Below are 26,960 nucleotides of genomic sequence, written 5' to 3'. Positions count from 1 at the left end.
TTCTCTGATTTAAACCTGAAACTCATTTTAAAACAATGTTATTTACAGCATCCATTGATTGTGATATCAGGATGTCAGTTTCAGTCATTTTTGCTTTCAAGCCAGACTTCCATTAACCAGTAATAAATTTTTACCTTTTAGTTTAGATTAGGACCCACATGTAGAGCAGTAGGCAGGGAGGTGAGCATAACAAAAGGTGAGCTTTAACGCTCTGAAACGACTTTTCTGGTGGTGCTTTCAGATGCCTTTCACAAGTATTTTAACCTTTGAACCTTGAGCAAACTGATGTAATTTCTTTTATAAGCATGGGGGAAAAGGCAGTGCACAACTTGATAAGAAATATTCAACAAATTGCAAGAAATCAGTAAATTTAGAAAAATATTTTGAAAAAAAAAGCTAAAAATGTCTAGGGAAAAAAGAAAAAAGCTAGGGAAAAAATTTCAGAATGATCATAATTACTTATTTAAATAATTTTGCAGAATTATTAGATTTCTTAGATTTTTTTTATCATTGTTATTTATTTATTTTTGGCTTTTGCCTTTCTTTAGATAGGACAGCTAAAGTGTGGAAAGGAAGGTGAGAGGGGAAGACACGCAGCGAGGAGCTGCAAGCTGGAATCGACAGCAGGCCTCTAATCATGGGTTACCCAATCCACCAAGTGAGCAACCAGGCACCCCAGAATTATTTTAATTTTTTAAGCACTTTTTCCAATCCTTTATTTATTTATTTATTTAAATTTTTTTGTTTCTTTGTTTTGTGTGATGATTTTCTGCATTAATCTCCATGTATTTTTCTTCTACCTTTTGACTTATTTCTTTTTTTTTTTTTTTTTTGGTGATTATTTCTTTTGTTGCTTAATGGCTTATTCACAAGTTTTTGAAAGAAATCAAGCCAATTTGCTCAGGTTTCAAAGGTTTATTGCATCTGACAAAACCTCCAAAACACACAGGCAGCAAAACTCAACAACAAAAAAGAAGAACCAAAACTTAGCTGATAATAAACCAAGGCGTCATGATGTAAGCAGGGATGATCTCAGGGAAGAAATCCAGCATGAAACGCGAAAGACCAGGCAGGACAAAGCAGGGAGCGACACTCTGAATACAGGGATGAACACAGATAGACTAATCACAGAACAAGACACAGCTGGAGGTGGGCAAGAAGTAAAGTAAGACAGATGCATGAAGAGTTTGACTTTCAAAGTAAAACACGATCAGACTACAACAAAACTTAGGATCATAACACTATATTGGTTAATTCTTAAGAAAAAAAAAGGCGCAAAAATGAGGTTAAGTAGACACCAACGGGTCTTTTCTTTTAGTCTGGCACTCCACTGACTCAATCAGCTGTCCAATTCAATGTGGTGACATTTAATTGTGTTATGATGCACTGTGCAAAAGTCTAAGGCCACCATAGCTTTGTTGTTTTAGTGTTGTTTTAGCAAAGTTGTAATGAAAATATCTTTCTATCTATCAATCCATCCATCCATTCATCCATCCATCCACCCATATCAGCTCTGAACAAGGTCTGCCCATCCAGTGCACTAGCTTGATCTGGGATGTTAGGGGTTAACCAGGTGTCTGTGAAGATGTGCAGCAAGCAGTCTCTGATTTTCTGTTGCTGAGTGAGCCTCAATTGCATTTCATCCACTTTATTCTCCTGCAGATCAGCCATTAGCCAGAGGAAGTCTTGGTAGAGGAGCAGCTCTCGGTCCAAGTCGGGTCAGCCTTGCCCTGATGCCGGCTCCCTCTCTTTGTCTGGCACTTTCGGTTTCGTTTCTCCCCTCTGGTCTGACTGGCTGCTCGGCATATGCAGCTGGTGGAGATCCACTTATGGTCTTGCATTCAGTCCAAAACCCACACAGCTTTTCCTGATGTTGATAAGTGCTTCTCTATCATAGAAAAGTTGTGATTCAGCAAAAAAGTAGCAAGGATTTGAGGAGCTACTGGCTGCTGCATCTACATTTGCTGCGGTCCAACTGCATCCAACAAAGACAGCAGACTATTATTATTACTTAGTACTTTTTACACAAAAAGACTCAGAGTTGAGAACTTTTTTGGCTTGTTTAATTAGTGTGTCTTTTTTTGTTGAACTAACACATGACACACTGCTTAACTAAAATAGTGTTAAAATTATAGAATTAATAGAAATACTAAATGAAAACACTACTTTATAGTCACATGTGCACCTTAACAGTTTGCTCCGATACAAACAAATACATCAATATTTAAAATGTACTAAAATGCTAAAATCGTAAAAGTTGCATTCTCTTTGTTGCATTTTCGCTATCTCTTCCTTTTGTATCACACTAATGTTTTTGGTGACAACAAAAACAGTTACAACCAATACTGCCACATTTGCCCTTTAACAGTCCTGATTGTAATCAATGGGAGTTTGGCTTTAACTTCTGACAGAAGGCAGTTATGCGAGGGAAACATGATATTCTGTACAAAAACATCATCCCATGATCCAGAGTCAGTGCTTGTCAATTATCAAAGAAACAAAAGTTTCATCAAAGGTGCTATGTTCGCTATGATAGCATCCCTCATTGAAACCAGCGAGCAAGTTTCCAGCTACCACAATCAGTGAAATGCTAAAAATGACAACGAGCTATAGTTTGTGTTCTTCCTCTAACAAGTGCCTGGTGACACAATATGACATTGAAATGAAAGCTCTTTCAGAAAACAGTTAAACTGAGAAAATAACCTCTCAGCCGTTCAGCCAAACAGTTTTCATTTTGAAGTGTTTAGATTTGCTGGAGTTAAGGAGTCCCAGGAAGAGAAGGAGGGGGTGTAGAGACCTTCTGTGCCCCAAACGTTGCACTGTGGTCAAGCCGGGCTGCAGGTAGACTCCCCTGTCTTTCCTCGTGACCATGGTCCTTCTTTTCTTGAATGACAGTGTGAGAGTACTGTACTTCCTCTTTCCAACATCTTTATCCATGTCCCATTGTCCTCTTGGGTCCTACTGTCCAACAGTGTATCTATCCAGTGCCCTTCCAAACAACTAGGAACTTTTTGGTGCTAGGAGTAGATGGTAATGACCTCCCGACCTCCTCCACGAACCAACAACACACGGTCGAGACCATCCATGAGGACTTCAAGGAACTCCATGTCTGAGAGACACATTCTGGTTAAGGACATACCAGTTTTAGATCTGTCAGCTCGTAGAGTGGTTGCTACTATAGACTGTATATAAAGATGGACAACATGACTGCTCTCCCAAAGTGAAGCTTTTCAGTCTCGATCGCCCTCAGGTGTCTGACTGCAGTATAGGTCATAAAGCCCCTCCTCTGTGTAAGTGAATGGGGCGCAGGCCAAACTAAGAACTCAAATTAAACTCAAAGGTAGTTCTCATCACCCTGATGTTTGTTTAAGTGATTGTTTTTATAAGTTTGGTTTTAATAGTTATTAAATTATAAAAAAGGGGGCTTTTCCGCCATGATAGACAGTTGGTTGGTCTCGAATACTGGTCTCCTGGGTCAAGCCCCGTGCTTGTTAGACCCATTCACGCACCTCTAGCCCACACTAAGTAAACTTTTGCTCTCTTTAAACTATACCCATTTCTCTGAGCATCTTATAATGACACAGATGGGTTTACATTGGAGATTTTGGAAAGCCTTGTATGTGTAATACAAAAGCCTAAGGGTGTCTCCATGTATTTTGACCCCCTGGTTTGTCTGATACAGATGCTAAAGAAAGCCTCCATGTATTTTGATGACCTGGTTTGTCTCATACAGATTCTTTAGGGTGTCTCTGTGTATTTTGGCTGCCTGGTTTGTCTCATATATGTATAAGCCAAAGTGTATCTCTGTTTATTTTGACGGCCTGGTTTGTCTCATACAGATGCCAAAGTGACTCTCTGTGTTTTATGATGCCCTGGTTGTGAGACCACCTCTATTGTGCACCGATCATAACATGTTTTGTCTTGTTTAAGAAATCCCAAAACAATAACTTTTGGTTTAAGGCACATAACCTTTAACTGAAGTCTTCTTTACGCTTCAGCTTTCTAAAGACCTCTGGGACTATGCCAGCTGTTTTGAAGTTTTTATGCTAAGCTAAGCTAGGCTAAGCTAACCGCCTCTTGTCTCTAGCTTGAAATTTTTCGCATTGTCATGTTTGATTTCATCATCTAACTTTTGGCAAGAAAGTAAATAAGCCTATTTCCCAAAATGTTAAACCATTCCTTCAATATAGCCACATTTTTTTCACTGACTGATCATTTGACTTGTCGACTAAATGGCTGATGAAAAAGGATACAGTTCTCATCCCCTTTCCTGCTCTTTGGTGGGCCCGGCATGTTGAGCAGCACCAGCTGTGAATCCTGAGAATTCTTGACCACCACCTCATTCAGCTTCACAGCTGTGTGCATCCTCCGCACGTTGGACTGGTTGCTACGTTAAATCACAGACATTAACAAAATCACCAGTTATCCTGCCATTTCTTGCAAAGTCAGAGGTCTGGTTCAGTATGATCCTCTAAATCAGAATTCTAAAAAAAGCACAGTATGATTGATTGGGAATCTAAAGATCTTGTGGGCAAAAACAGAACAAAAACACATACAGCTTCCACATTAGTCATCATGCAAACTGAACTGGTGATCCATCACACAAAAGCATGCTGACACGTATTCTCACACCACACATGCACAGAGGTCATGCACATGCAAACAAAAACTAAAATATTAAGTGACTTACAGATTCTCCCATTCACTAGAGGAGGGAGCAAAAAACAAGATATTCAATCATTAAGATAATAACATGAGTTAATAAGATACTTATTATTTATTTTTTGCAAGATCTTAAAGCAACAGTGTGTGGGATTTAGTGGCATTTAATAATAAGGACTACACATAGCAACCAGCCGAAACTTCTAGAATCATGGTGGTGCAACATGAAGGACTTCATGGATGAGGACCTGCTCCTTGTGTACATATAAACAGCTCATTTTAAGGTAACGAAAACAAGATACTTTTTTTTTAAAGTGATTATACATGAAAGAAAAAATACTTCTAATTTTCCATTTCTGTCAGTAAACCTTGCACTCTGGGCCTCTAAGTCATTATTTTAGATTATCTAGATAAGTGTTAGCACTCCTCTGCCATTAAAAAAAATTACAAGCACACAAACTGAGATAAAATAAAACATAATCAAAGTAAAAATATCAAACTAAACAAATAGATCATACTGTTTAGCACTGATTTGAGTATAAATATAATGTATGACATATTGGGCACTATAATAAAATCGGGGAGTGAATCTCTAAGATTTTTTGCTGCGAGGCTGGATTTACTTACGGTTTCATATTAAACATGTCTTTTACTCCCATGGTTTCTCTGTGTCTGTTCCTCTCATTGATCAGTTTGTCTTTTGTCCAGGTCATGTGGACACGATCTGGTGTGGCACCTGCAGCTTTGTCATTCGCAGAATGAGACGCTGTGTTCCGGTCGTGGATTAGCTGGGCCTAAACGTAGGACAGGTCACATGATGACAACTTAATTATGGGTTCTAAGCCACGTTGCGTCCTCCCTAATTTCTATTAATAAAACATTGTATTTTCCTAATTAAACCCTTTATAGTGCACTCAAAAGATCAAACTCTCTCTGGTAGCTCTTAACACTAATATGATTTTACAACCTTTCTTCAGTTGAATTTTAACTTAGTATAAATGCACTTTTTTTTTAACACAATACAACATGTCATTTCAAATATGTCATTGTTTTATAGTTATGAAGGACATGAGAATATGAGAAGATGTAGATGCAGTTATTTTTAAGGCAGTCAGGTGATCGACAGGTTTACGGCGATGACAGAACATGCAGGAAAAGAACGCAGAAACACACAACACTGTCTTTAAAATGGTACACAGTGAACCTCCTGCTCTGTTTCTGTGATCTCCTTGAAAGACGTCCTCCTGTGCTCATTGTGCACAATAATGCAATGACTAAAAATGAACATGCGTGCCTAAAAATGACAGCCAATGATGTTTCACTCAGGTGTGACCTCTATTTGACGAGTTAGGAGTGAGACTGAGTTGTGAATCCCCCTGAAGGAAATTGTGATTTGTCATATTGAGCTATATAAATAAAACTGACTTGTCTGGACAATAGAAAAAAAATTATTTGTATTCTATAACGGTGAGTTTCTAGCATTAGATGTTACATTGCTTCCCAACTTAGCCATGAAAAATGTTAACCATATCACTTATTATACTATTAAGTGGTAGGCAAAAACCTTTCTCCCTCCATATCAGCAATTGCACTATTTGTTCTCCTCCTCAAGTGGTCAAACACATTAAGTCAAGGGAAAACAGGTCATTGCATTGCATGCTGTCCAAACATACATTAAGGTCTGCACATATTACAGTCAAACAGCTGCCTTGATATATATAAAGCAAGTGGGAATAAAATCCAAATTATACTTGACTATTCCACTACTGGTTAGTAACGGCAGGATGACAATCCTGAAAAACCCAAAAAGCTGCTGTTGTTGCTATAAATCCTTTGAAACCTGAGCAATTCCATTGATTTCTTTCAAAAACATTGGAAAAAGGCAATGAGCAAAGACAGAAGAAATCATTTTAAAAATTAGCACGAAACATTAGTAAAATTACCTGAAAAAAAGATTGATGAAATAAATAAATAAATACATTTATTTTTAAAAATTAAATCTCAATTTGAAATAATATAAAATTAATGTTTAAAAGAAAAGGGAAAAAAAGTTAAAAAATGACAAAGGAAATGACCTGGAAAAATTGTCATAATTTTGTCACATAATTTTAATTATGATCCTTCTAAATATATATTTGTTTCCCAAGCCCTTTTCTTTTATCCCTAGACATTTTTCCCTAGCTTTTAATTTTTTTCTAAATCTACAAATTTCTTGCAATTTATGGAACATTTATTACTAAGTTGCTCAGTGCCTTTTTCCCCCATATTTTTTTTTAAAGAAATCGCACAAATTTTCTAAATTTTCTTTTAAATACATATGAAAGGCGTCTGAAAGCAGCACAAGAAAAGTGCTCCAGGTTTCAAAGGGTTAAATAAAAACATAATCCACAACATTTTGATCCATTTTTGTCTGTTAGAAAGGGAAATGGTGTAGTAGTTAGTAATGCAGCAGCAGCAGGTTGATTGGAAATATCTGGAGTCTCTGTAGACCTCCAGCACTGAGAGTCTTTGTCTTCCTCTAGTGGCAGCTTTTGGTCTCTGCCCAGTCAACATGTCCCCAACAGAGACTGAAGAGAGAACAGCAAACACACTAAGGCTGAACATCACCGTCAGAAACATCGCAGCTGTGATGAATGGATTATGTTAAGAGAAAGGATGGCATGATAAATGGAGGGACCAATGGCATCGTGATTGGTTACTATGGGTCGTTTTGGTCGCCGTGGCTACCTCATCTTCTGGTATGCTCAGGGTGTAGAGTGAAGGGAAACATGATGTCTTCTTCCTCTTTATGGAGCCGCGTGACACGTCTGTGATGCTCTGAATCTGAGCCCGGGGTTTAATCACAAAGCGGGATTGGAGGAAAGGTTCAAAGGTCACCAACGGCAGAACAGAGCATAAGCGGTTATACCTCACCTTTCTCTTTGGGTGGAGGACATCTGCATCAGTTTAGCTCACATCTTGCTATTGTTGGTTAGAAAATGTCCTTATAATGTTTTTTGTAATGACTCGTAAGTCATGGGTGTTGAGCCTGAAGTTTTTGTCAGATTTTTGAACAGTGCGATGTAATGATGGTAGAGTCACAGTACCTCTCTCTCCCTCTCGGTGCGAGACAGCTGCATCTGTTTGAGCATGTCCGACCTCTGCTCCATCATCAGCGTCTTCTCATAGGTGAAGGCTGAGATGTCGCTATCATGCTAGAGGGACACATAAAACACACTTACAGTTATCTGATGCATTTGCTGTAGCTGATGTTCTCATCAAGGGCGTAATCAGGTAGCTTTCTTTATATTATTATTACATTTATAATATTAAAACAATAATCACAAGATGCACCATATTACCACACATCACAAACCATCAACAAACCACAAACAGATGCCACAAAACAAGTGAAAAAACACAAAGACACTATTACTTAAAAACAAAAGAAACAAAAACACAGTCATCATGATCATCAGTCTTTTAATGTGTTCCATTTTCTTTCAAAGTCCTTAATTGTTCCCTGTTTATTTGTAATAATGCCCTCTAACCTAAAATAATGTTTCAAATAAAGAGAGAAAATTAGGGGACGGAAATCAGTTAAAAAAAAAATCCCTTACCCTATAAAATAAATATTTAAAATACTTGGACATCAATTTCTTAATTCACCAAGTATTATTGTTTGAGGGCACATTTATTAAAAATAGGAACCATAAAGCCATTTTTTCCAGGTCATCCAAAATGTCACCACATGTGGACAGAACCAAAAGACTCCCACTTCCAACCCCAAAATGAAAAGCATTTTTCTCGTGAAATTATTGTGATTTAGTATCTATAAGAGTCTCACCATCTCCACCACCTCCACCTCTGCATCCAGCCGTAGATGATAGAGAAACATCTGCAGGTCTTTCTTCATCTGGATGGAGTTGTCATCCATTTGGGCCACGGTGAAGATTCGCATTTTACATTTCCTCCATACCTGCCGAATGAGAACATGTATCAGTATCAGCACGGTTACACACAGTTAACCTTTTGAAACCTGGAGCGACATCACTTTCCGTGTGCTGCTCTCAGATGTCTGTCACAAGTATTTAAACCTTTGAACCCTGAGCACATTGGTGCAATTTCTTTCAAAAACATGGGAAAAAAGGCAATGAACAACTTGAAAAAGAAATGTTATACAAATTTCAAGAAATTAGAGGATATTTTAAAAAAAAAACCCCAAAAAAACAGGATAAAATGCCTAGGGAAGAAAGAAAAAAGCTGGGAAAAAAACTCTATAAATTATCTAAATTATCATGATTACATATTCAAAATTATGTTACAGAATTGTTACTTTTTTTATAATATTATTATAATGGTAGGTCATTTAATTTTTTTTAATTCATTTTTATTTATTTATTTTTCTTTGTTTTTCAGGCATTGTTTTAAATATATATATTATATAATTCCAAAACAATTGCTCATTTGGTTGTTCATTGCCTCTTTTTCAGTGTTTCTGAAAGAAATTAAGGAAATTAATTTAATTAATTTTAAGGTGTCAAAGGGTTAATAGCAACAGCAACAGCTTTTTGGGTCGTTCCATCCTGTTGTTACTAACCAGTGGTGATTGAAATAGTCAAATGTGATTTGGATTTTATTCACACTTTGGTAATTTTCTTGCACTTATTCTAATTTCTTGCTAATTTTTGGGCCAGTTCTGCTTTTGTTGCTCACTGCCCTCTTCCCATGTTTTTGAAAGACATCAAGCCAATTTACTTAGGTTTCAAAGGGTTAAACTGCCAATACACGAGCATTTGATCCTATCTGTGACCTTCCCTTGACATGACAGCAAGAAATTCAGCAATAAAGCAGCTGTGTGAAGCATGACAACATCCATTAATTTATTAATAGTGACGACTGCCACTATAGTGACATGGTTTGTCAGGCTGCACTACATGGCAATTCCTATTTTATGGCACAAACAGAAGCTGCTTTATAGAAGAGGACAAGACAACATTATGTTTATGTCCACATGGTGTTAAAATTTTTAGAGTATGAGGATTAAAGGCTGGTGAATTGAACCACTTAATGTTAGGGTCAACATTAGGGCAAAGTTGAAGAAGATCATAGACTCACCAATGGCACACTGATTTTGTTTTTATTTATTCTGTATGTTTTACTGGCTTTAATCAATTTTGTTTTGGTCTCTGTTAAGCCTCTTTGAGTATTGTGAAAGGTGCACTATTAATAAAATGTACACACACACACACACACACACACACACACACCTTGTGTTGACTCAGTAAAAATGGCAGCAGCATGAGCAGTCCACCATCATGTACGATCCACCACACATCGATGGTTCCCTCCTTCAGACGCTCCTGGTTACTGGGGAAATGGTCGATGTTCTTAGCGACCAGCAGAGCCTGATGAGCTGCCGTCGTCTCTCTCACCGTCTCTGCAGACAGAGAGGGACAGAGGGGGACAGAGACAGAAAATAAGTGAGCATTTCAAATAATTTTATGTCAGGGCTGTGAGATGCAGCCTCATACAGGAAGTTTTGTGTCTCCCTCTGATCTTCCCCGGTGCTTTCCCCTCGACTCCTCTTGCAGAGATAAAAATTCCCCCCTACTTGCTGCTGGATTTAATACTACAACTCCTTTGGGTCTTTAAAATACTGAAATTAAAAAAAAAAGTAAAATCATAAGCCAAACCATAAAAATTCTTCGTAAAATTTGAGTGCCAATGAGAAATTTGGGCCATCTTAACAAAATGCTTTAATATGATAGTAAATAAGAGGCATAAGGATATAATTTAACAGGCACTCAATACTTAATATTAAAATTCAAACACAATTGAATTCATAGTTTTTAAAAAAACATTTCAAAACCATGTGTCTGAATTTCTTTGTTCTGATTTCACCTCCTTGAAATTAAAGTATAAAATCTTAATATGCAATTACAAAAACTGAATTCTGGAATTTGGATATATATATTTTTTTTCAATGTTCACAAAATCAAATCTCAAAATGTTCAATTCAAAAAAAAAAAAAAAAAGATTTGGATGGCTCAAAGTAATTTTTTTGACTCAAAGTTTTAAATCTGAATTGAACCAATCAAATTTGAGCTACCTCTTTTCTGATTCTGAAACTTGAATTTCAGGAACTGAATTTGAAAATACTGCAAAACATATTTTCAAATGCATCTCTTGAAAATGTAAATCATAAAATTTAATATTAGAATTCCAAAGAGGTGAATTCAAAACAAACAAACTCAAACGTGGATTTCAAAGTAAAACATTTCAGTTCAGTTCTGTTCAATATTGTGTGGTAAAATTCAAAACTGTATGTCTCTTGTTTGCTTCCATACATTAAATGTGAGTAAACTTAATTGAATTAATTATTAAAAGGGTATACAACTTGAAAATTAATTCATTTCTTCACCCACTTCCTTCAGGACGCTGCTGTGTAGTTTACCTATGAAGTTCCTCCTGGAGGAGGGGTCGCGGGCTTGCTCCCAGCCGGTTGGCCAGGCCATCAGGACAGCATTGTGTTTCATCCCTCCCAGTCCCGCAGACTGGATGAGCAGGGAGAAGCCGTCTCGCAGGTTGGACGACACCACCACATGAGAAAAACCCTTCATCTTCTCTGCAGACATGGCTGCTTTCAAATTCTGCACAGACGGATGATAAAACAGTGTCAATAATGATTTGTGCGCAATATTTTAAGGTGCTGTCATTCATTGTAAGTATCAAATGCTGGCAGCCTCCTTTGTAAATGAAACTTGTCTTAATGTATATTCAGGTTAGGTGAACATAAGCAGCATTACCAGGTCTAAACTGATACAGTTTTTTTAACCCTTTGAAACCTGGACTGACAGCAGTTTTCTTGTGCTGCATTCAGACACCTTTTACAAGCTTTTAAACCTCTGAAAGGTGAGCAAATTGGTATGATTTCTTTCAAAAAAACATGGGGAAAAGGCATTTAGCAATTTACCAAGAAATGTCACACAAAATACAAGACATTTTTACAAGGTGAAACATGAGACTGAGGAGGAGAGAATTATTTGAAATATTTTAACAAGGGGAAAATATAAAGTTATAGTTATATTTATTATACATGTAGAATTATGTAACAGAAAGATTACAGAAAAAAAGATATTTGATTTTCATTATTTACCTACTGTTTTCCCTGGGCTTTTTATTGTTTATTTTCCCTTTTTCCTTTTTTTAAAAAAAAAATTATGCTATTGTTTCTGTAATTTTCTTGTAAAAAAAATCTGGAAAACTATGCAGAGGAATCAACAGGCAGAGCAGATGACCAGCAAACAGACAAACCTGCTCTCCAGACTTTGCATCATTGCCTCGGTTCATGAAGGTTCCCTCGAGGACCGAGCAGACGATGGTCAGTCCCTTTCCTGCTTTCAGCTGCGTAGTGAAGGACAGGAGACGAGGGTGTCTTACCGCCAGGTCAGAGTCCAGCTTACACAACACCAACAGCTGAGGCCTGAAGACAGAAAAAATGCAACTAGTAGAGTAAAACTAAATAACAATATTGAGGGAAAAAAGAGAACATTGTACATCTGCCTTTTCTCTTGTTAATGCATATTTTATACTGATAATGCTCTATGAAAAGACACGAAAAAAACATTAAACATTAAAAATGTATAATATTAAAGGGAAGATGTGCTAATGTCACGTTCTGGAAGTATGTAGAAGAACTACAGTGGCCAGCGAAAAAATGCAAAAATGCATCTACAGCCAGTGATATGTCTGTTGGTGGCAACTGTAGAGCAACATAGCAGAGAAGAAAAAAAAAATTATTTAACCTTTATTTAACCAGAAAAAACTAAAATTAATTTTTAAAGTGTCCATGAAACCAAAAACGATCTTTTCCGTAGTATGAAATTCCCCTTATTTTTTTGCATTATGGGGCTCATAGAACATGTACATTAGAGACTTAGAACAACTGAGTGTGGCCGAGCAGCTAACTTTCACAGAGTGGCTAACTTCGCTGTTATCGGAGTGAATGGATTGTATCCGATGGTGAAATGAGTCATTTCGTGTGAGTTCTGATGCTGAAAGAAATGTATCCACTAATTTATAGACACCTCTTTCGCACTGTAAGTTGTGGGAAAAAGTTCTTTTTGGCCCCCATGGCATCACATGATGTTGTTATTCCTTTTTTGGCCACCACAAAAATTGACTTCAGTGCCCAGTGCTGTTCCTGTGGGCTTGGAGAGGAACCATTTTATATGTAGATATAAACGACTCATATGTTCATACACTCATGAAAACATAGTTATGAATTTTATATACTATATCTGATAACTGCTGCCCCTAAATCCTACACATTGGACCTTTAAAGAAAATCACGACATACACGCAGACACTCACCTCCAGTTTTTGGTGTGTAGTGGTGCTTCCTCCAGCCGCACGAGAGCATAGCGTGCTGCGTTTAAGGACAGACCTCTGATCCCGTCTCCCCATTCCTTCACTGCCCTGCAAACAAAAAGTCCAAACAGGAATGTTTGACATTTATTTTCCAAATGTTTAAGAGTGTAATAGACATACAGGTGTTTTATTTTATTAAGGCTCAATGGCATGTGAGATGTTAAGCATATCATCTTGACCTGAAACCCTCAGACTCACCCTCTGTACTCAATGTACTTGTAGATACAGCCGGCTATCACTATGGCAACCAGAGCATAGTACCAGGAGGAGATGAACATGAGAGAGAGACACAGACTCATTCCTAAGAAGGACAGTGTCCTACAGGACACACACACACACACACACACACAAAGTTAATAATGATAATACCAACAACAACAACAACAACAACAACAACAACAACAGCAATAATAATAATAATGATAATTACCATTATTATTATAATCATAATCATAACCATAACTCTATTTATATAGCACCTTCAAATTAAAATTTACAAACAAAGACAAAGCAGAAGGGTTTCTTGCAATAACTAAGGCCAGACAAAATTTAAAGTAGAATTAAACAAGAGAGAAACAGTTACAAAACAAACATAACAATAACAACTTATACCAATAAGATTAATACAATTCAAAGAATATTAGCATTAAACACAGAAATAATACTTTAATACTAAGTATTAAATGGGTTTTATGAAGTGATGAGTCCTTGATTTCGTCAGCCTTATCTTCTTGGGCAGGTTGTTTTAAAGCCGAGGGGCCCTTTAGATTCAAGCCTCGGCTTTGGAACGGCCAGAGGGGCCGCACCTGAGGATCTATGGATGCAAACTGGCTCAAATGGGGTCAACATTTCTGTTATATATAAAAAAGAGCTTTAAAAGTGATTATTGAAATCTTAAAATCAGTTCTAAAACGAACAGGGAGCCGGCGGAGGAAAGCCAGGATTGAGGTGATGTGATGTTGTCCGTTAAAACCTGTGTGTTAGTTTTTACTAGTTTAAGGACTACAGTTTGTGGTTTTAATCAAAGCTCTGGAAGCTTAAATAAAATGTGCAGAATGTATTTTGTGTTTTGGTGTAGGCAGTTCTTACCAGTGATAGAACTTGAAGCGAGGTCTCCAGTTGGGGGTGCGGAGCAAAGTCTGAACGGCACAGGCCAGGTTCACAAACAGATAGCACATGAGGAAAAACCTGAAGGAGACATCAGTCAGGAGAGAAAGGAGCGTAGGTAAATGCACATTACTAATGCAGAATGTTTTTGTGTGTTTTCAACCACGTACATGGAGAGGATGGGGGCCACAGCATCCAGAGAAGCAATGAGGATTCCTATCTCACAGATCCCAACTGTCAGCAGCAGAGCCCACGTGGGCTCACCATTAGCTTTACCATGACCAAAGACCTGAGAAATACAGACAGAGAGGTGATCCGATACAGTACTCCATTAAAACACAAAAACATTGTATAATCAAGGTCAATCAGTATAATAGATACAGTTCCATGTTTTTTTAATCTCCACTATTATAATGTACACTCCAGAATCAGATGAAGACAGAAGGATTTCATGTTAGTTTTTTCCCTTGTGCAGAACAAGACCCATGACGTATATTACAGGTCTGGACTAACTGTGGATTCTGTGTATACAAGTGATTTTTGAATGAGTCCCAAGTTAAAAGAAATCAGAAAACTCCATTGGGCAAGTTTAAGTCAAACAAACTAACTGAAGACTATATTTGTCTTCAGTTATCATTACATTTTTGCAAGAATTAGCACATATATGCAGAGAAGAAACTGCTACAAACTGGTGATAAACTGCCTTTTTTAAACGGGTTTTAACTGTTTGATGTAATGGACGCACTAGAAACCAGAACAGTAGAAAGCAGCATGGAGGCCAGTGAAAATATTAGTGTTTATTTTTTCAATATCTGTTGCTTATTAAGTCTCTCTTTTAGCTTTGGTGCAGAATAATATGGAAAGATGCGGTTTCCTAAAAGGGGCAAGGATTAGCGCGTCCACCTGTGTGTGCCATCATTGTAAACCGGAGTCAATTGGAGTTGGACCGCAGAGTAACATTTCCCACTAAAGACAAAAGCCTGATGTTAGTGGGTGTTATTGGATTTTTGTCCAGAGGGAAAGAGGCTTAATTTAGAATTTGACTGAGGTTAGAAATTGGTATATTTCAGAGCTTTATTGAGGCAAAAGTCTTGAAAAGACCTGTTGAAAACCAAATTAAAATGAAATATAAACCAACAGTCACTTTGTGTTTGGGTGGTGCTTGATAGTAAAAGCATGTGGGACTGTAACACACAAAGAGCAATTATATTTTTAACACTTACCTGTAAGAAGGGGATGATGCCATCCCGAGCGATGGCCTGCAACAGGCGGGGGGCGCCAGTGAGGCTCTGAAGCCCCGCCCCACAGCAGGAGAAAAAGGAGCCAATCACAATCACCCAGGGAGACGGCCAGGCCAGAATACCAATCACTGGATTCTTCTTTACTGAGAGTCCAAACCTGAAACACCCACAAGCATGAATAAAATATGGACTGTATACTAGAAATATGTATTTCTGTGAGCCACATCAAAGAGAAATTTCACACTTACTTGTCTCTCAGCACCACTCCTTCTATACAAGCTCCGAACAAAACCACGCAGGAGATGTCTGACCATGAAGTTAAAATCAAAATACTTGTATTTTTTGCACTGTGTATTTACCGCAGTAACAAATCTGTTCTGACAGTATGACACAATAAATACACATGTAACTGTACTTTTCCATCACCTCCTTCACATGCATTGTGTCAGAGATTGGTTAAACTATTTTGTGTACCCACTATTAACAGCTGCACACACACTCAAAGAGTCCGGAGGATACAGATGAAAGAGGTGGTGAGAATGGCCATGATGGTTCCTATTGGGATGGACCTTTGGGCATCTCTGAGATCACCAGACCTGTTAGAACCAGCCATTATACCTGGAAAAAAAACACACACAATGTAAAAGAGTCAATGTTGGGGGAAGTATTAAAGTAGTATTAAAGTATTAAAGCTGGTCTGGTCAGGAGTACATTTTAGTGCATGTCCAGTCAGGCTCCCCACCAACTCCATGTTTAGAACCATGTGAAGGCCATACCAGGTCAGACTCTGAACCATAGATATGCTCCTAATGTCATATAAAGCTCCTAAACCTTTTGAAACCTGAGCAAATTTGCTTTACTTTTAAAAACGTGGGAAGGAGGCAATGATCAAGTTAGCAAGAAATGGCCCCAAAAAATAGATAGAAATAAAATTTAAATAAATAAAAAGGAAGAAAAAGAAAGAAGTAAAAGAAAAAAATATCCTTAATACATTTTTTTTTCAAATATACAATTATAAGAATTTTTCTAGACATTTTTTCCCTCATTTTTTTTGTGAATATGTAAAATCCCACATTTCTTGCCAAGTTGTTAATTGCATTTCCCCCCCATGTTTTTAAAAGAAATCAAACCAATTTTCTCAGGTTTGGGAGGTTTAAATTCTTGGCGCATGAATGCAGCACAAAACTGATGTTTTGTTAGGATCCTTAACTCACACAAAAGGATCAATGCCATAATCTGAAAATGTAAACATGAAAGTGCAAAAGTAGCCCTTTAAAAGAAAAATGAAATTAATGTAAGAAAACTACAAGTTCTCATTATGCATATTGTCTCTTCTTCAAATGTTTTCCTGACACATTATGGAATTTCTTATCACAAACACTTCATATCAGTATCGCCTTCCATGTCAGTATTTGTTTGGTATTTGATCTACCTGTGACAGAGGGGAAGTATATTCCCACCAGCAGAGTGAAGTAGGTGGTGATGTCATTGAAGACGTAGGGCCGATTCATGTCATTGGACACGTCCTGGGCTTCGACTGAAGGCTGGCTCTTCTTCTCTATGAATGTATCAGCTGGACCATAGTCGCCCCACAGGTTGTCTAACGGAAAGACATACAGATAAAAAGCATCATCAGCTGGAAATACGTTAGTTTCAATTGCAAAAAAAGTTTTTACACTCGCATGAGGTGATATTTAAGGCGATTTGAAAAAGCCATATTTTGCAAAACTGCATTGGAAACACTTTTCAAGGTCACATAATGCTATGGCTGTGTGCTTGTCAATAGGAACTGGCTCCCTCATGATGCAGCAGGCGCTACAAGAGCTGTTATTGCATCACATAACTCTTCAAAAGCTGAGCAGACCATCTGGAAGTTTTGAATCCACAATTCCTCTGTGAAATCATGGACTATCACCTCCCAGAAATCCCTCATATGAGGCCGCTCCCACGTATAAGGGGCTTGTCTTTCTATTATGGCTCCATAACACACCTAAGTTGCCTTGGATTGGAAATAATGTCAGCTACTGCGGTGGCTGCAATAGAAATAAATCTGCTGATGTCCTGAACATCCATCACCATGCTTCTTGGAATGTTATTGTGAGAGGAGAAGTCACATGACATCACTCAGTGGAAATGCAGTCATCTCACAATTGTTTTTTATCGACATTTCGAAAAAATCACTTAAGTTTTGCACAAATCTGCAACCCGCCTATTCTCTGGGGCAATGAACCTCTTGTGGACCGATCTGATCTTCTCTCCTCCTGCTCACCTTTGATGACTCCGCTCAGGAGCCCAGGTATGGCCTGTATCTCCGTCAAGTTGTTTAAATTGAAGTATTCATCACAGGTTGCGTTGGGGTATTTACTGTTACAGAAGAGGCCCGAAAGCTCCGTGATGATGGTCTTGTTTTTCACGACCTCCGTCTTTGCGCATGTGTCAAACAGTTCGTTCTTCAGAGAGCGGTTTCCCAACAGGCAGACGCTGTAGAGAAGAGAGAAAAGTGCGGTGTGGTTAGAAAAGAAGCTTCTGTATCTGTTGTGGAAGATGGAAATCTGGTTATCTGGGAAACAGATGCCTTAGGACAAGTATAAGTGAATGGAAGAGGAATTTTCCATTGTGATTTTTACAGTGGAAACACCTGAACTCTTGAACCTGTGGTGCGTCTATCAGAAATGGCATATGTGATACCAACACACCACAGAGAGACCTCCTCCAATGGAAATCAAGTATTTAACCTTTTTAACATGTTCGTATGATGTTATTTTGTGCTACAAAACATATCACGAGTGAAGTAAGCAGTCAAATGAGTATTTCTGCCATGTAGAGTACCACAGACAGTCTCATTGTCAAGAGCATACGTTTGATTCTGGTGAAATTGATATGTACCAATTTGTGCTGTTTCTGCATTACTTTATAAGGGTTAATGTTTTAACCCTTAAAAAGCTTCTCATAATTGCTATCACAATCCAAAACTAAATCCTGCGTGAACGAAGTTGATGACCATTAGGTACGTTTTTTATTAACTATTTTTTTTTATATGTTTATAATATTTGGGGGGAAATTTTGCTTTAAAAATGTTTTTTTTAAAGAATGATTTTATATATTCTCATTTAAAAATAATAACAGCTTTAAAAATTAGGTTTCAGTGTCTATATCATGGAGGATACGTTGCCAATAGGGGGAAAGAGTAAAATATCTATCCTAAATGGGCAATGAACTGAGATGCAAACTGTAATTTGGAAACTAAAGGTCATATTTTGAAAAAACAAAACAACTACTAATTTAGCATTATTCAACAAATACTCGAAAAAAAAATTATGTGCCTGCCCATTTAAGGGGTAATTTTGCAAAATAAAAGTCGTCTGTCATTTTCACAGGGACAAATGCACGTTTTAAATAGTGAGGGGGACATGTGTCCATGTATACCTATCAACTAATTAAATTAGACACACTGAACTTGCAATAGGAATCAGTCATAATCAGTCAACATAGCAATGGAGGAGTTAAATTTGGTATTTTTTAAGAAAACATTTCAGTCTTAAAAACATGCCTAATGAGAAATAGTTATTCATCTGTTAACTCACTTGAATTCTGGTGGTTCGATGACTGTCTTGATGACTCCTGCATAAGTGGCCATGATGGAGAGAACCACACAGGCCAGAAATACCAGAGCCAGTTTGTTCACATACCTGCAGAAAGAAGAATATGTGACTTTTTGTGCTTGTGTGCGCGCACGCGTGTGTGTGTGTGTACACGCGGCTACTTACTTCACCCCTACAAACACTACCAGAGCCATGAGGAGCAGGCAGCATGTGCCATAGACACGCATGTTGTTGGCCATTGCTGCACTTTCGCCTTCTTTAAACACTGTTGCTGTTGGAACGATGTACGTCTGGCAGTGGGGAGACAGTAGGAAGAGAGTGAACGTAACATGACTGAAATGCTGCTGGTGTGGCTGACCTCTGATCTGTCAGAGTGGTAACATACCAGCAGAATCTCGATGGTGCCCAATATGTACATGGATCCAGCGAAGGTGGTGCCAAGGTAGAAACAGAGACCCACTGCTCCTCCAAACTCTGGACCCAGTGATCTGGAGATCATGTAGTACGAGCCACCGGCTTTGAAACAAAAAAAATCGAATGTATTCCTTGGTAGTCTAAACTTTATTTTGTTAAACTTTCAATCACATTTAATTTTGCAATTTAACTTCCACTGTGTATAGGAGACACATGACTCCCTCACTATTTAAAATTCTATATATTTATTTGTATTTGTATTTATTTATATGTTTATTTGTAAAAAACAAAACAAAAACACAAACTTGTCTATGTGAGAAGTAAGTTCTAACAATGATAATAATTTCCTTTATAATTTACTTGGGTTTGAACAGATCTCCATTTTTTATTCTGATTGTGACTGTCATTGTTTTTTGATTTGTTTTTTGGGCTTTATATCTATATATATATATATGCATATGTATATATGTATATATATATATATATAGATATGCAGCTGTTGGACAGATAGTTGCAAATATATGTAGATAAAAGCTTTCATATTTATATATTTCTAGAAATCTAGTAAAATAAATACATAAAAAAGAAAAAATTACAATAAATGCAACTTTTCATAATGTAATAATGTACCTGGGACAACTCCGTTGGTTGCTATGGCGCTCATTGAAATGGCTGTGAGCAGGGTCTGCATGGAGAAAAAGAGCACAGATGTTTAATTTCGGATGGAAGAAAAGAGAGAGAAGTATGCAAACTGTACTTCATAATTTGTGCAAAAAGCTGATAATTTCAGAATACACTGTCAGTAATTACTGCGATTGTGTTATTCAAGCTTGCTCAAACAGTAATGTCTTTTGCTCGTAATAGCACAGTGTAATATGATCACTTATTACTGTATAAACCTGAGTATCATTTTTTTCTGTGCAGACTCCTGAGTCAGTAATGACAGAAAAACAATCTATTTGGGATGTTTTGGTTCTTTTTTACTTAAAAGAATATGATAAAAAAAATAAAATAAACATACTTTTTTTACTCCCCCCTTTAATAATATTACAATACAAGCCAAACTTTTCTTTTTTAAGAATCAACAAGTTATGGACCAAACACCACATTTTTGCACCCTAAAATTGATTGTTTTGAATGCAGACATGCGGATGGCACGCTGAAGTCTTCCCAAGAACCTGTTTTTCAGGGTGCAAGTGCTGCGGCCTTATATAAATAAAGCTCAAATTTTGGAGACGTGCACTGCATGACATGTGATGAGGAACAACCAATCCTAAATATCAGTCTACAAATAATATGCAGAAGAAGTTGAGCTATGAGAAAGAAATAGGTGAAACTGTAGAACTGAAGCTGTGTGTCCTTCAGGAAGGTCAGAGTCTCAAAGTCCTTATATTATTTTAAATTAGTATCATTTTAATTAGCATTTCAGTGGCTTTTTTTGTAACAACATATCCAGCAAACTCTGACAATGTCAGTCAGTCAGAGTCACCTATAGGAGGCGTTAAATCCTTTTACCACAGAGAACTACAGAAGTCCTCTCTCACAGACTCAAGGAATCTGGTTTGGAAGAATATTGTTTGTTGTTTCAGTTTCTTTTTTTTCAAGATGGGAGGAAATAAAGCTTGTGGGATCCTGTGTCGACACAATTTTTTATGCCTGGGGAGATAAAAAAAAACTCTAGGCTCAAGGTCTTTATCCGAGTGTTACTCCTCAGTAGATCCCCAGTTATACAAATCTTTTTGTCTGCCTTTGGGGAAATGGGTTGGGCTTCAAGGTCAGGTGAGAATCAGGAATCAGGAAAAAAGGTAAGAAAACACAGACCTATCAACAGTAGTCCCCAAACTTCTTTGTTCCTTCACACTTTATTTTGCAACCACAATTTCCCTCTGACTTCAGACAGCTGGACTGCGTTAAATGTTGCTGTTCTAGAACTTTGTTAAATCATAAGAATGATTTACCATCTTTATAAAACTCTAATTTATAAAGTAACCATGAATAAATATTTTTTTACAGAAGACTTTTCACTGTTTCATTGAGTCTTAGTAGTAGTAGTAGTAGTAGTAGTATTTTATTCAGTCAGCATACATAAGACAATAAATACAAACAGCATAGTCTGTGTATGATGTAGTGACTGAACAGGCTTAGGCAGAAGCAAAAAAAGAAAAAAGACAATAAACAGCCTTTGAATGCACATTTAAAGGTAAGCACAAACTGTTGAGTATATGACAGTCTTTGACACGCAGTGCTATAAGCATATCTCAGTCATTACATAAACCAATATTTCTATTTAATACACAGCAGGACCTTGTGAAATGCATAATATAACCATGAATGGATTACTGAATGGGACAGGCCAGGGCCCAAAAGGTCACCCCAAGAGACAAGTACACACCAGAAACAGACTTAAAATGACCACAAAGAAATTAAACACACACAAAGAGACTGATAACCATCCAGAGCCAAAGCTGACTATAACAAGACACAAAATGACTAAAAGAGACGCAAAGCAACTACAAATAGACTCTAAATGTCCATAAAGAGTCACAAAATGACTACTAAGAGATGCAAATCAACTACAAAGAGACTCTGAACAACTACAGAGAGACCAACTGTCTACAAACACATGCAAAGCAACAATAAAGAAACTGAAAATGACCACAAAGAGACACAAACTATCTGTACAATGAGACACAAAGCAGCTATTAAGACAGCAATAATGACTACAAGGAGACACAAAGAGACAGCAAAAAGATGCAAAGCAACTACAAAGAGACTCAAAACAACCAACAGGGGACAAAATGTGATGACAAAAATACTTAAACGGACTACAAAGAGACACAGAGCAACTACAAAGTGGCTCAAAATGACCACAAATAAATAGAAATACAGAGATGCAAAGAGACACAAACAACCGCATTAAGACAAAAAATGACCACAAAGAGATGCAAAGCAACTATGAGGAGATTTAAAATGACCATGAAGAGACACAAAATGACTAAAAAGAGACAGAAAGCAACAACAAATACACTCAAAATTATAAAAAAAAAAAAAAAACAAAAAATGACTACAAATAAACGCAAAGCAACAGCAAACACAGATGACCACATAAAAGAAAGCATCCAACAATGAGATGACAAAGAGATTAAATGTAGAGAGATGCAAAAAGCAACAAAAGGAGACTAAACAGTGGTAAGGTTTGTGTGTCCTGCTCTTTGTAGCAGAGGTAATGGGGCCTTCTGCATGTCTGTCTCCAGGGGCCGATCGTGTCTTTCTCCTCCTCTGAACATAACAGTCTCCTACACCACCACTGCCACGTCATTAAGGTCTGTGTCTTCAGTGTAAAGCACGGTAGCCTGACAGGGTGGCTATATATTGTAGAGGGGTGTTGGGTGCAGATTGTTCCTGTCACATCACATGAGTGCTGAGCATTTCAGTTCAGACTTTTTTAAACAGTCAGCTCTCTGTTTGGCTATGGAGCTTCTGACGTACAATCCGCAGCTGTAAACAAGACAAATTTCCTGCTTATTTTGGGCACCCTCTTTGGAGCTCATGAATTCACACCCGAAGGATTGACTGACTGACTGAAAGAACTGATCATTCAGGCTTTTGTAAAATTATAAAGAATTGCCAAAAGGGACTCTGATTGTCTTTCCTTCTTGCACAGATGCCACCAGTGACATTTTGATAAAAAAATAGTGAAATAGACCATCTCAGATCTCTCTTTATTTTATGTTGTGTTCTTACTATATTTAGTTTGACATCAATCATCATCATTGTCACAGTCAGCAGAAAGTTTAGGTTTATAAGTGACTCACACAGATGCAGCACATGGAGACGATGGCGAAGGAACCCAGGATTCCTGCTGTGCCAACGATCCAGGTGAGACGCAGAAAGAGAATGACACCGAGGATGTTCTGCATGCAGGGCAGGTAAACTCCAATGAAGGTGCCCATTTGGGGGACCTGGGGGCAGATGAACACATACACACACACGCACGCAGGTGAGAATCAATAAGGTAGAGAGGAAGAACACCAGGCTACATGAAAATACAGCCATCAAAAAAAGCATATGACCTCTTACTTGAAGTCATCTGCTTTATTGAAGTCATCTGCTTTCGTTTAAGGCAGGTGTTAAGCAGAAAGGGTTGAATACAATTCCTTATGTCCTTCATTTTACATGACAAAATATGTGCTTTTGGCATGTTGCGTATTTAAGTAATTGTTCTTCCCGTATACACGTTTACTTTTGTACATTTTAAAAATAACACTAAATATTACTACTCAATCTGCAGCAATTTAAAGTTGTTGTCAAATCTAGCTTGGATTTCTATTTCCTTTTACAGGTTATATGTGGTGACTAAGCGTAGATTTTTTCGGGGGAGATGCAGGGGTACGTCCTCCTAAAAATTTAGAACATCTGCATTTGTCCCTCCACCCCCAATGAAAACACGGGAGTAGTAGAGAATTTTTGTTTTGACATTTAAGTTAATGTGGAGAAGGTACAAATTGGTGCATAAACATCTAAATGCAGCAAACTGAGTTTCTGACACTTTCTGCCCCCCTCCCCCAGCCCAAAATGTTGAAGAAACAAAGCCCTTGTGTAGTGAAAGAGTTAAAAAAAAAAATTAAGAAAAATAAGAAAAATACTCCACTGAGTAACAGTTTCTGATGTGTGTGTTTGTGTTTTCCACAAAAATCAATTGCTGAAAAATCCTTTTTAACTTACAGCTATTTGCTTTTCCCCCTTAAAAAAGCCTAAAAATATGCAAATATTGCCACTGAATAGTCATGTCTCTGTATTTGTGCAGTGGGGGATACAATGTCCCAAATTCACACAAACTCTGTAAGTTGCATATTGCACCACAAGTGGCTCCAAACTAGTTGTGATGTCACAAAACCAACTTGTATGTACATGTCTTAAAAATAAACTTGTAAGTGGATGAATGTGACAGCACATGCATCATTTTGCGCAGTGAAGCTTTAACATCCAGGTGGAGGAACAAGAAGCAAAGCACATTTTGTAGTGGGGGGGATTTATAGACTGGCACAGCACAGCTGTTAACTGATCAAGGCGCAAGCCTGTTTTGTTCCTTTCTCTACTCATTTGAATTTAAAAAGGAATGAATTGATTAGATCAAAAAATGATGAATGAGAAATGTATGTGGTTTAAAACAGTTCAAACAGAACAATCAAAGGAAAGGACAACAAAGCTGACAAGAAAAATAATAAGTGCATTTATATTTTATAAAAATGAAATAAAAAAAAGTTTAAATGACACTGAAAATGTATTTTTGAGACATAGACCAGGAGTTATGACTGCAATTTTGTGTTTTGCTCCTGTTGTAATTAGAGCATGAGATACACTTTTCTTACGATCTAATAGTGTATTTGACGCAGTAGAAAAGTCACATTATTTTATTTTATTTCCAAAAGCAAAAAAGGACTGCATAAATAAAAGGAAAAAAGGAACTCTAAACAAGGCCAGGTCCTTCAAATTCCTGACTGTAACTAACCTAAAACATGATCCCTGATCCATACAACAGTGTTAGCTCTAAAGTATTTTGCCTAAGTTCCTGCAGTCTTACTTCATTACGCCTATGTTCTTTAATATTCACAATATCCATCACACTGCACAAACCTACACATACAGTATATATTATATAATTCCCCTAAAACAAAGTTTACGTACCTTTTTCCGAGTTACAAACACTTCCTGTGCTTTCTCCACTGCGCTCAGTTGTGCGTCTAAATAATGTGAAGTGCCTGATGTTGATTTCCAGATCTCCCACATCTTTCTCTCCTGTGTTTCTGCGTCTTCCTCTCTGCTGCTGCTGCTCTCCCCCTCACTCTCTCTCTGCAGAGTCTGTCTTATTCTTTTTAGTCTCAGATCTTCCCTCAGTGTTCTGTATCATTCAAGGGGCGGGCTTCACCAAAACATCATCAATGCTTCTACTCAAAGCTACAATCCAACATCCTCTGAGTTTCACCCAGAGACACACAGACTTCAGAGGAGGCGCAAATATGCACCAGTTGTTGTAAGTGGAACATATTCCTGATGATGTCATATCATTTCAATTTCTGCCTTTTTTGTGTAATTTGTGGGGACATGGGGGGAGTTTACATAGATTTACAATTTATACACATTGTGGATATTTCACAGTATTTCTTAGACTTAGAATCAATACATTTAAATCTGAATACCCTTAAAGTAATGCAGGACCGGAGTCTTAATCTTACAAATGTAAAGAGGGCGTTGAAAACAGCATTCAGACTTCCTTTTGAGGACACATCATTTTACAGAAAATTTAATTAGAAAATTTGACAGATTCTCTTTTTGGTGTTTGGTGAAAAAGTCCTGGCGATTGTCCTCAGCCTAGCTGACGCTGACAGAGTGAAAACCTCACCAGAATCCATCTGCTCACCTTTTGTAAATCTCTTTTAGCAATTTGTAGAACTTTTCATGCCAAGTTGCAAATTGTTTTTTTTCCCCATGTGTTTGAAAGAAATCAAATCAATTTAGTCACGTTTCAAAGGTTTAAATACTTGTGAAAGGCATCTGAATGCAGCATGTCAATCCAGGTTTCAAAGGGTTAAGGATGTATGACAAACAGCTTCGAATCAAGTAATATTTTCTGTATCCTTGGAAGCTGTTATACTATGCTGCAGCCCATACTGTACTTTAAAACCTCTGCAGTCCACGACCCTGAAAACAAACAAAAAAAAACAGTCCGATGTGATTTCTTCTGGGCTGGGCAGCTTTGACTGTATCGGACTGTCTTCTATCTCATTCCCAGGTCATCAAATACCGATGCTTTGACGCCCCTCTGTGTCTCAAAGTGATGCTCAGGTCAACCTTTAGTGCACTATGTGACATACGGCTAAAACACATTGATGCATGTGCTCCTGGCATTAAGTATTGCCACAGATGGGTTTAAATTTGAGTTAGTAAAGATGAGTTAGTTGAAAGCCTGGTGCATCTCATAAAGACACTTCAAGGTGCCTTTGGCATCAATATTACTCACCAAGGGGTGTGACAAAACAGCAGTATTTGACGCCCTGGGAAAAAAAGGGTTTTCTGTCCTTACTTTTAGGCTCCTATGGTCCTGTAGCAGTACCACAAATACAGGTAGTTTAGTGAGTAGTAGTATAGTAGTCACATGACTTGACTCACCTCAATTTGAGGACCTAAAACTTGGTTGACTTACACTAGTTCAAGACTCAACTTGACTTTGACTTGGCATTTATAACTTGAGACTTAGACATGAGACAAATGACTCAAAAGGACCTGGCTTTTTAAAAAAAATCCAGTATTTGATATTTAGAGGTGATGTTTTGTTTTTGAAACATGATGAGCCATGGGTGATTTCTAGAGCAATGTGTGCCAACCTGGGCTCCTTCAGCAGACCAGCAGAGGCCAACACATAAGGCAGCCCTCCTGGAGGGGGCTAGTCCAAAAATATTGCTTTAAAGGATTATGTAATTGATGACAGTGGTAATAAGTGAACATTGGCATGCAGGACTGC

The 26,960-nt window shown here is 37.6% G+C and overlaps 1 protein-coding gene across 1 annotated transcript in view; it reads right to left on the bottom strand.

Annotated features, from left to right (window-relative positions):
* Window positions 1–2,046: 2,046 nt before the first annotated feature.
* Window positions 2,047–26,960, bottom strand: part of LOC121951285 (solute carrier family 12 member 7-like) — a 36,985-nt gene continuing 12,071 nt past the window's right edge. The window contains exons 4-27 of the mRNA XM_042497551.1: window positions 23,254–23,400; window positions 20,069–20,123; window positions 19,410–19,540; window positions 19,190–19,314; window positions 19,007–19,111; window positions 17,692–17,903; window positions 16,855–17,022; window positions 15,942–16,040; window positions 15,671–15,728; window positions 15,405–15,579; window positions 14,352–14,470; window positions 14,164–14,262; window positions 13,273–13,392; window positions 13,018–13,122; window positions 11,959–12,127; window positions 11,099–11,294; window positions 9,912–10,081; window positions 8,489–8,620; window positions 7,749–7,856; window positions 7,390–7,485; window positions 5,290–5,456; window positions 4,691–4,705; window positions 4,254–4,387; window positions 2,047–3,109 (exon numbers count right to left, since the gene is read on the bottom strand). Coding sequence (XP_042353485.1) covers window positions 3,018–3,109; window positions 4,254–4,387; window positions 4,691–4,705; window positions 5,290–5,456; window positions 7,390–7,485; window positions 7,749–7,856; window positions 8,489–8,620; window positions 9,912–10,081; window positions 11,099–11,294; window positions 11,959–12,127; window positions 13,018–13,122; window positions 13,273–13,392; window positions 14,164–14,262; window positions 14,352–14,470; window positions 15,405–15,579; window positions 15,671–15,728; window positions 15,942–16,040; window positions 16,855–17,022; window positions 17,692–17,903; window positions 19,007–19,111; window positions 19,190–19,314; window positions 19,410–19,540; window positions 20,069–20,123; window positions 23,254–23,400 — 2,997 coding nt within the window. The 3' untranslated portion in view covers window positions 2,047–3,017. The remainder of the gene's footprint in view (window positions 3,110–4,253; window positions 4,388–4,690; window positions 4,706–5,289; window positions 5,457–7,389; window positions 7,486–7,748; window positions 7,857–8,488; window positions 8,621–9,911; window positions 10,082–11,098; window positions 11,295–11,958; window positions 12,128–13,017; window positions 13,123–13,272; window positions 13,393–14,163; window positions 14,263–14,351; window positions 14,471–15,404; window positions 15,580–15,670; window positions 15,729–15,941; window positions 16,041–16,854; window positions 17,023–17,691; window positions 17,904–19,006; window positions 19,112–19,189; window positions 19,315–19,409; window positions 19,541–20,068; window positions 20,124–23,253; window positions 23,401–26,960) is intronic.

Source organism: Plectropomus leopardus, chromosome 12, assembly GCF_008729295.1.
Source record: "Plectropomus leopardus isolate mb chromosome 12, YSFRI_Pleo_2.0, whole genome shotgun sequence".
Classification (NCBI taxonomy): domain Eukaryota; kingdom Metazoa; phylum Chordata; class Actinopteri; order Perciformes; family Serranidae; genus Plectropomus; species Plectropomus leopardus.
Note: the sequence above shows the minus strand (reverse complement) of the source record. Positions and strands in the feature narration are given on the sequence as shown.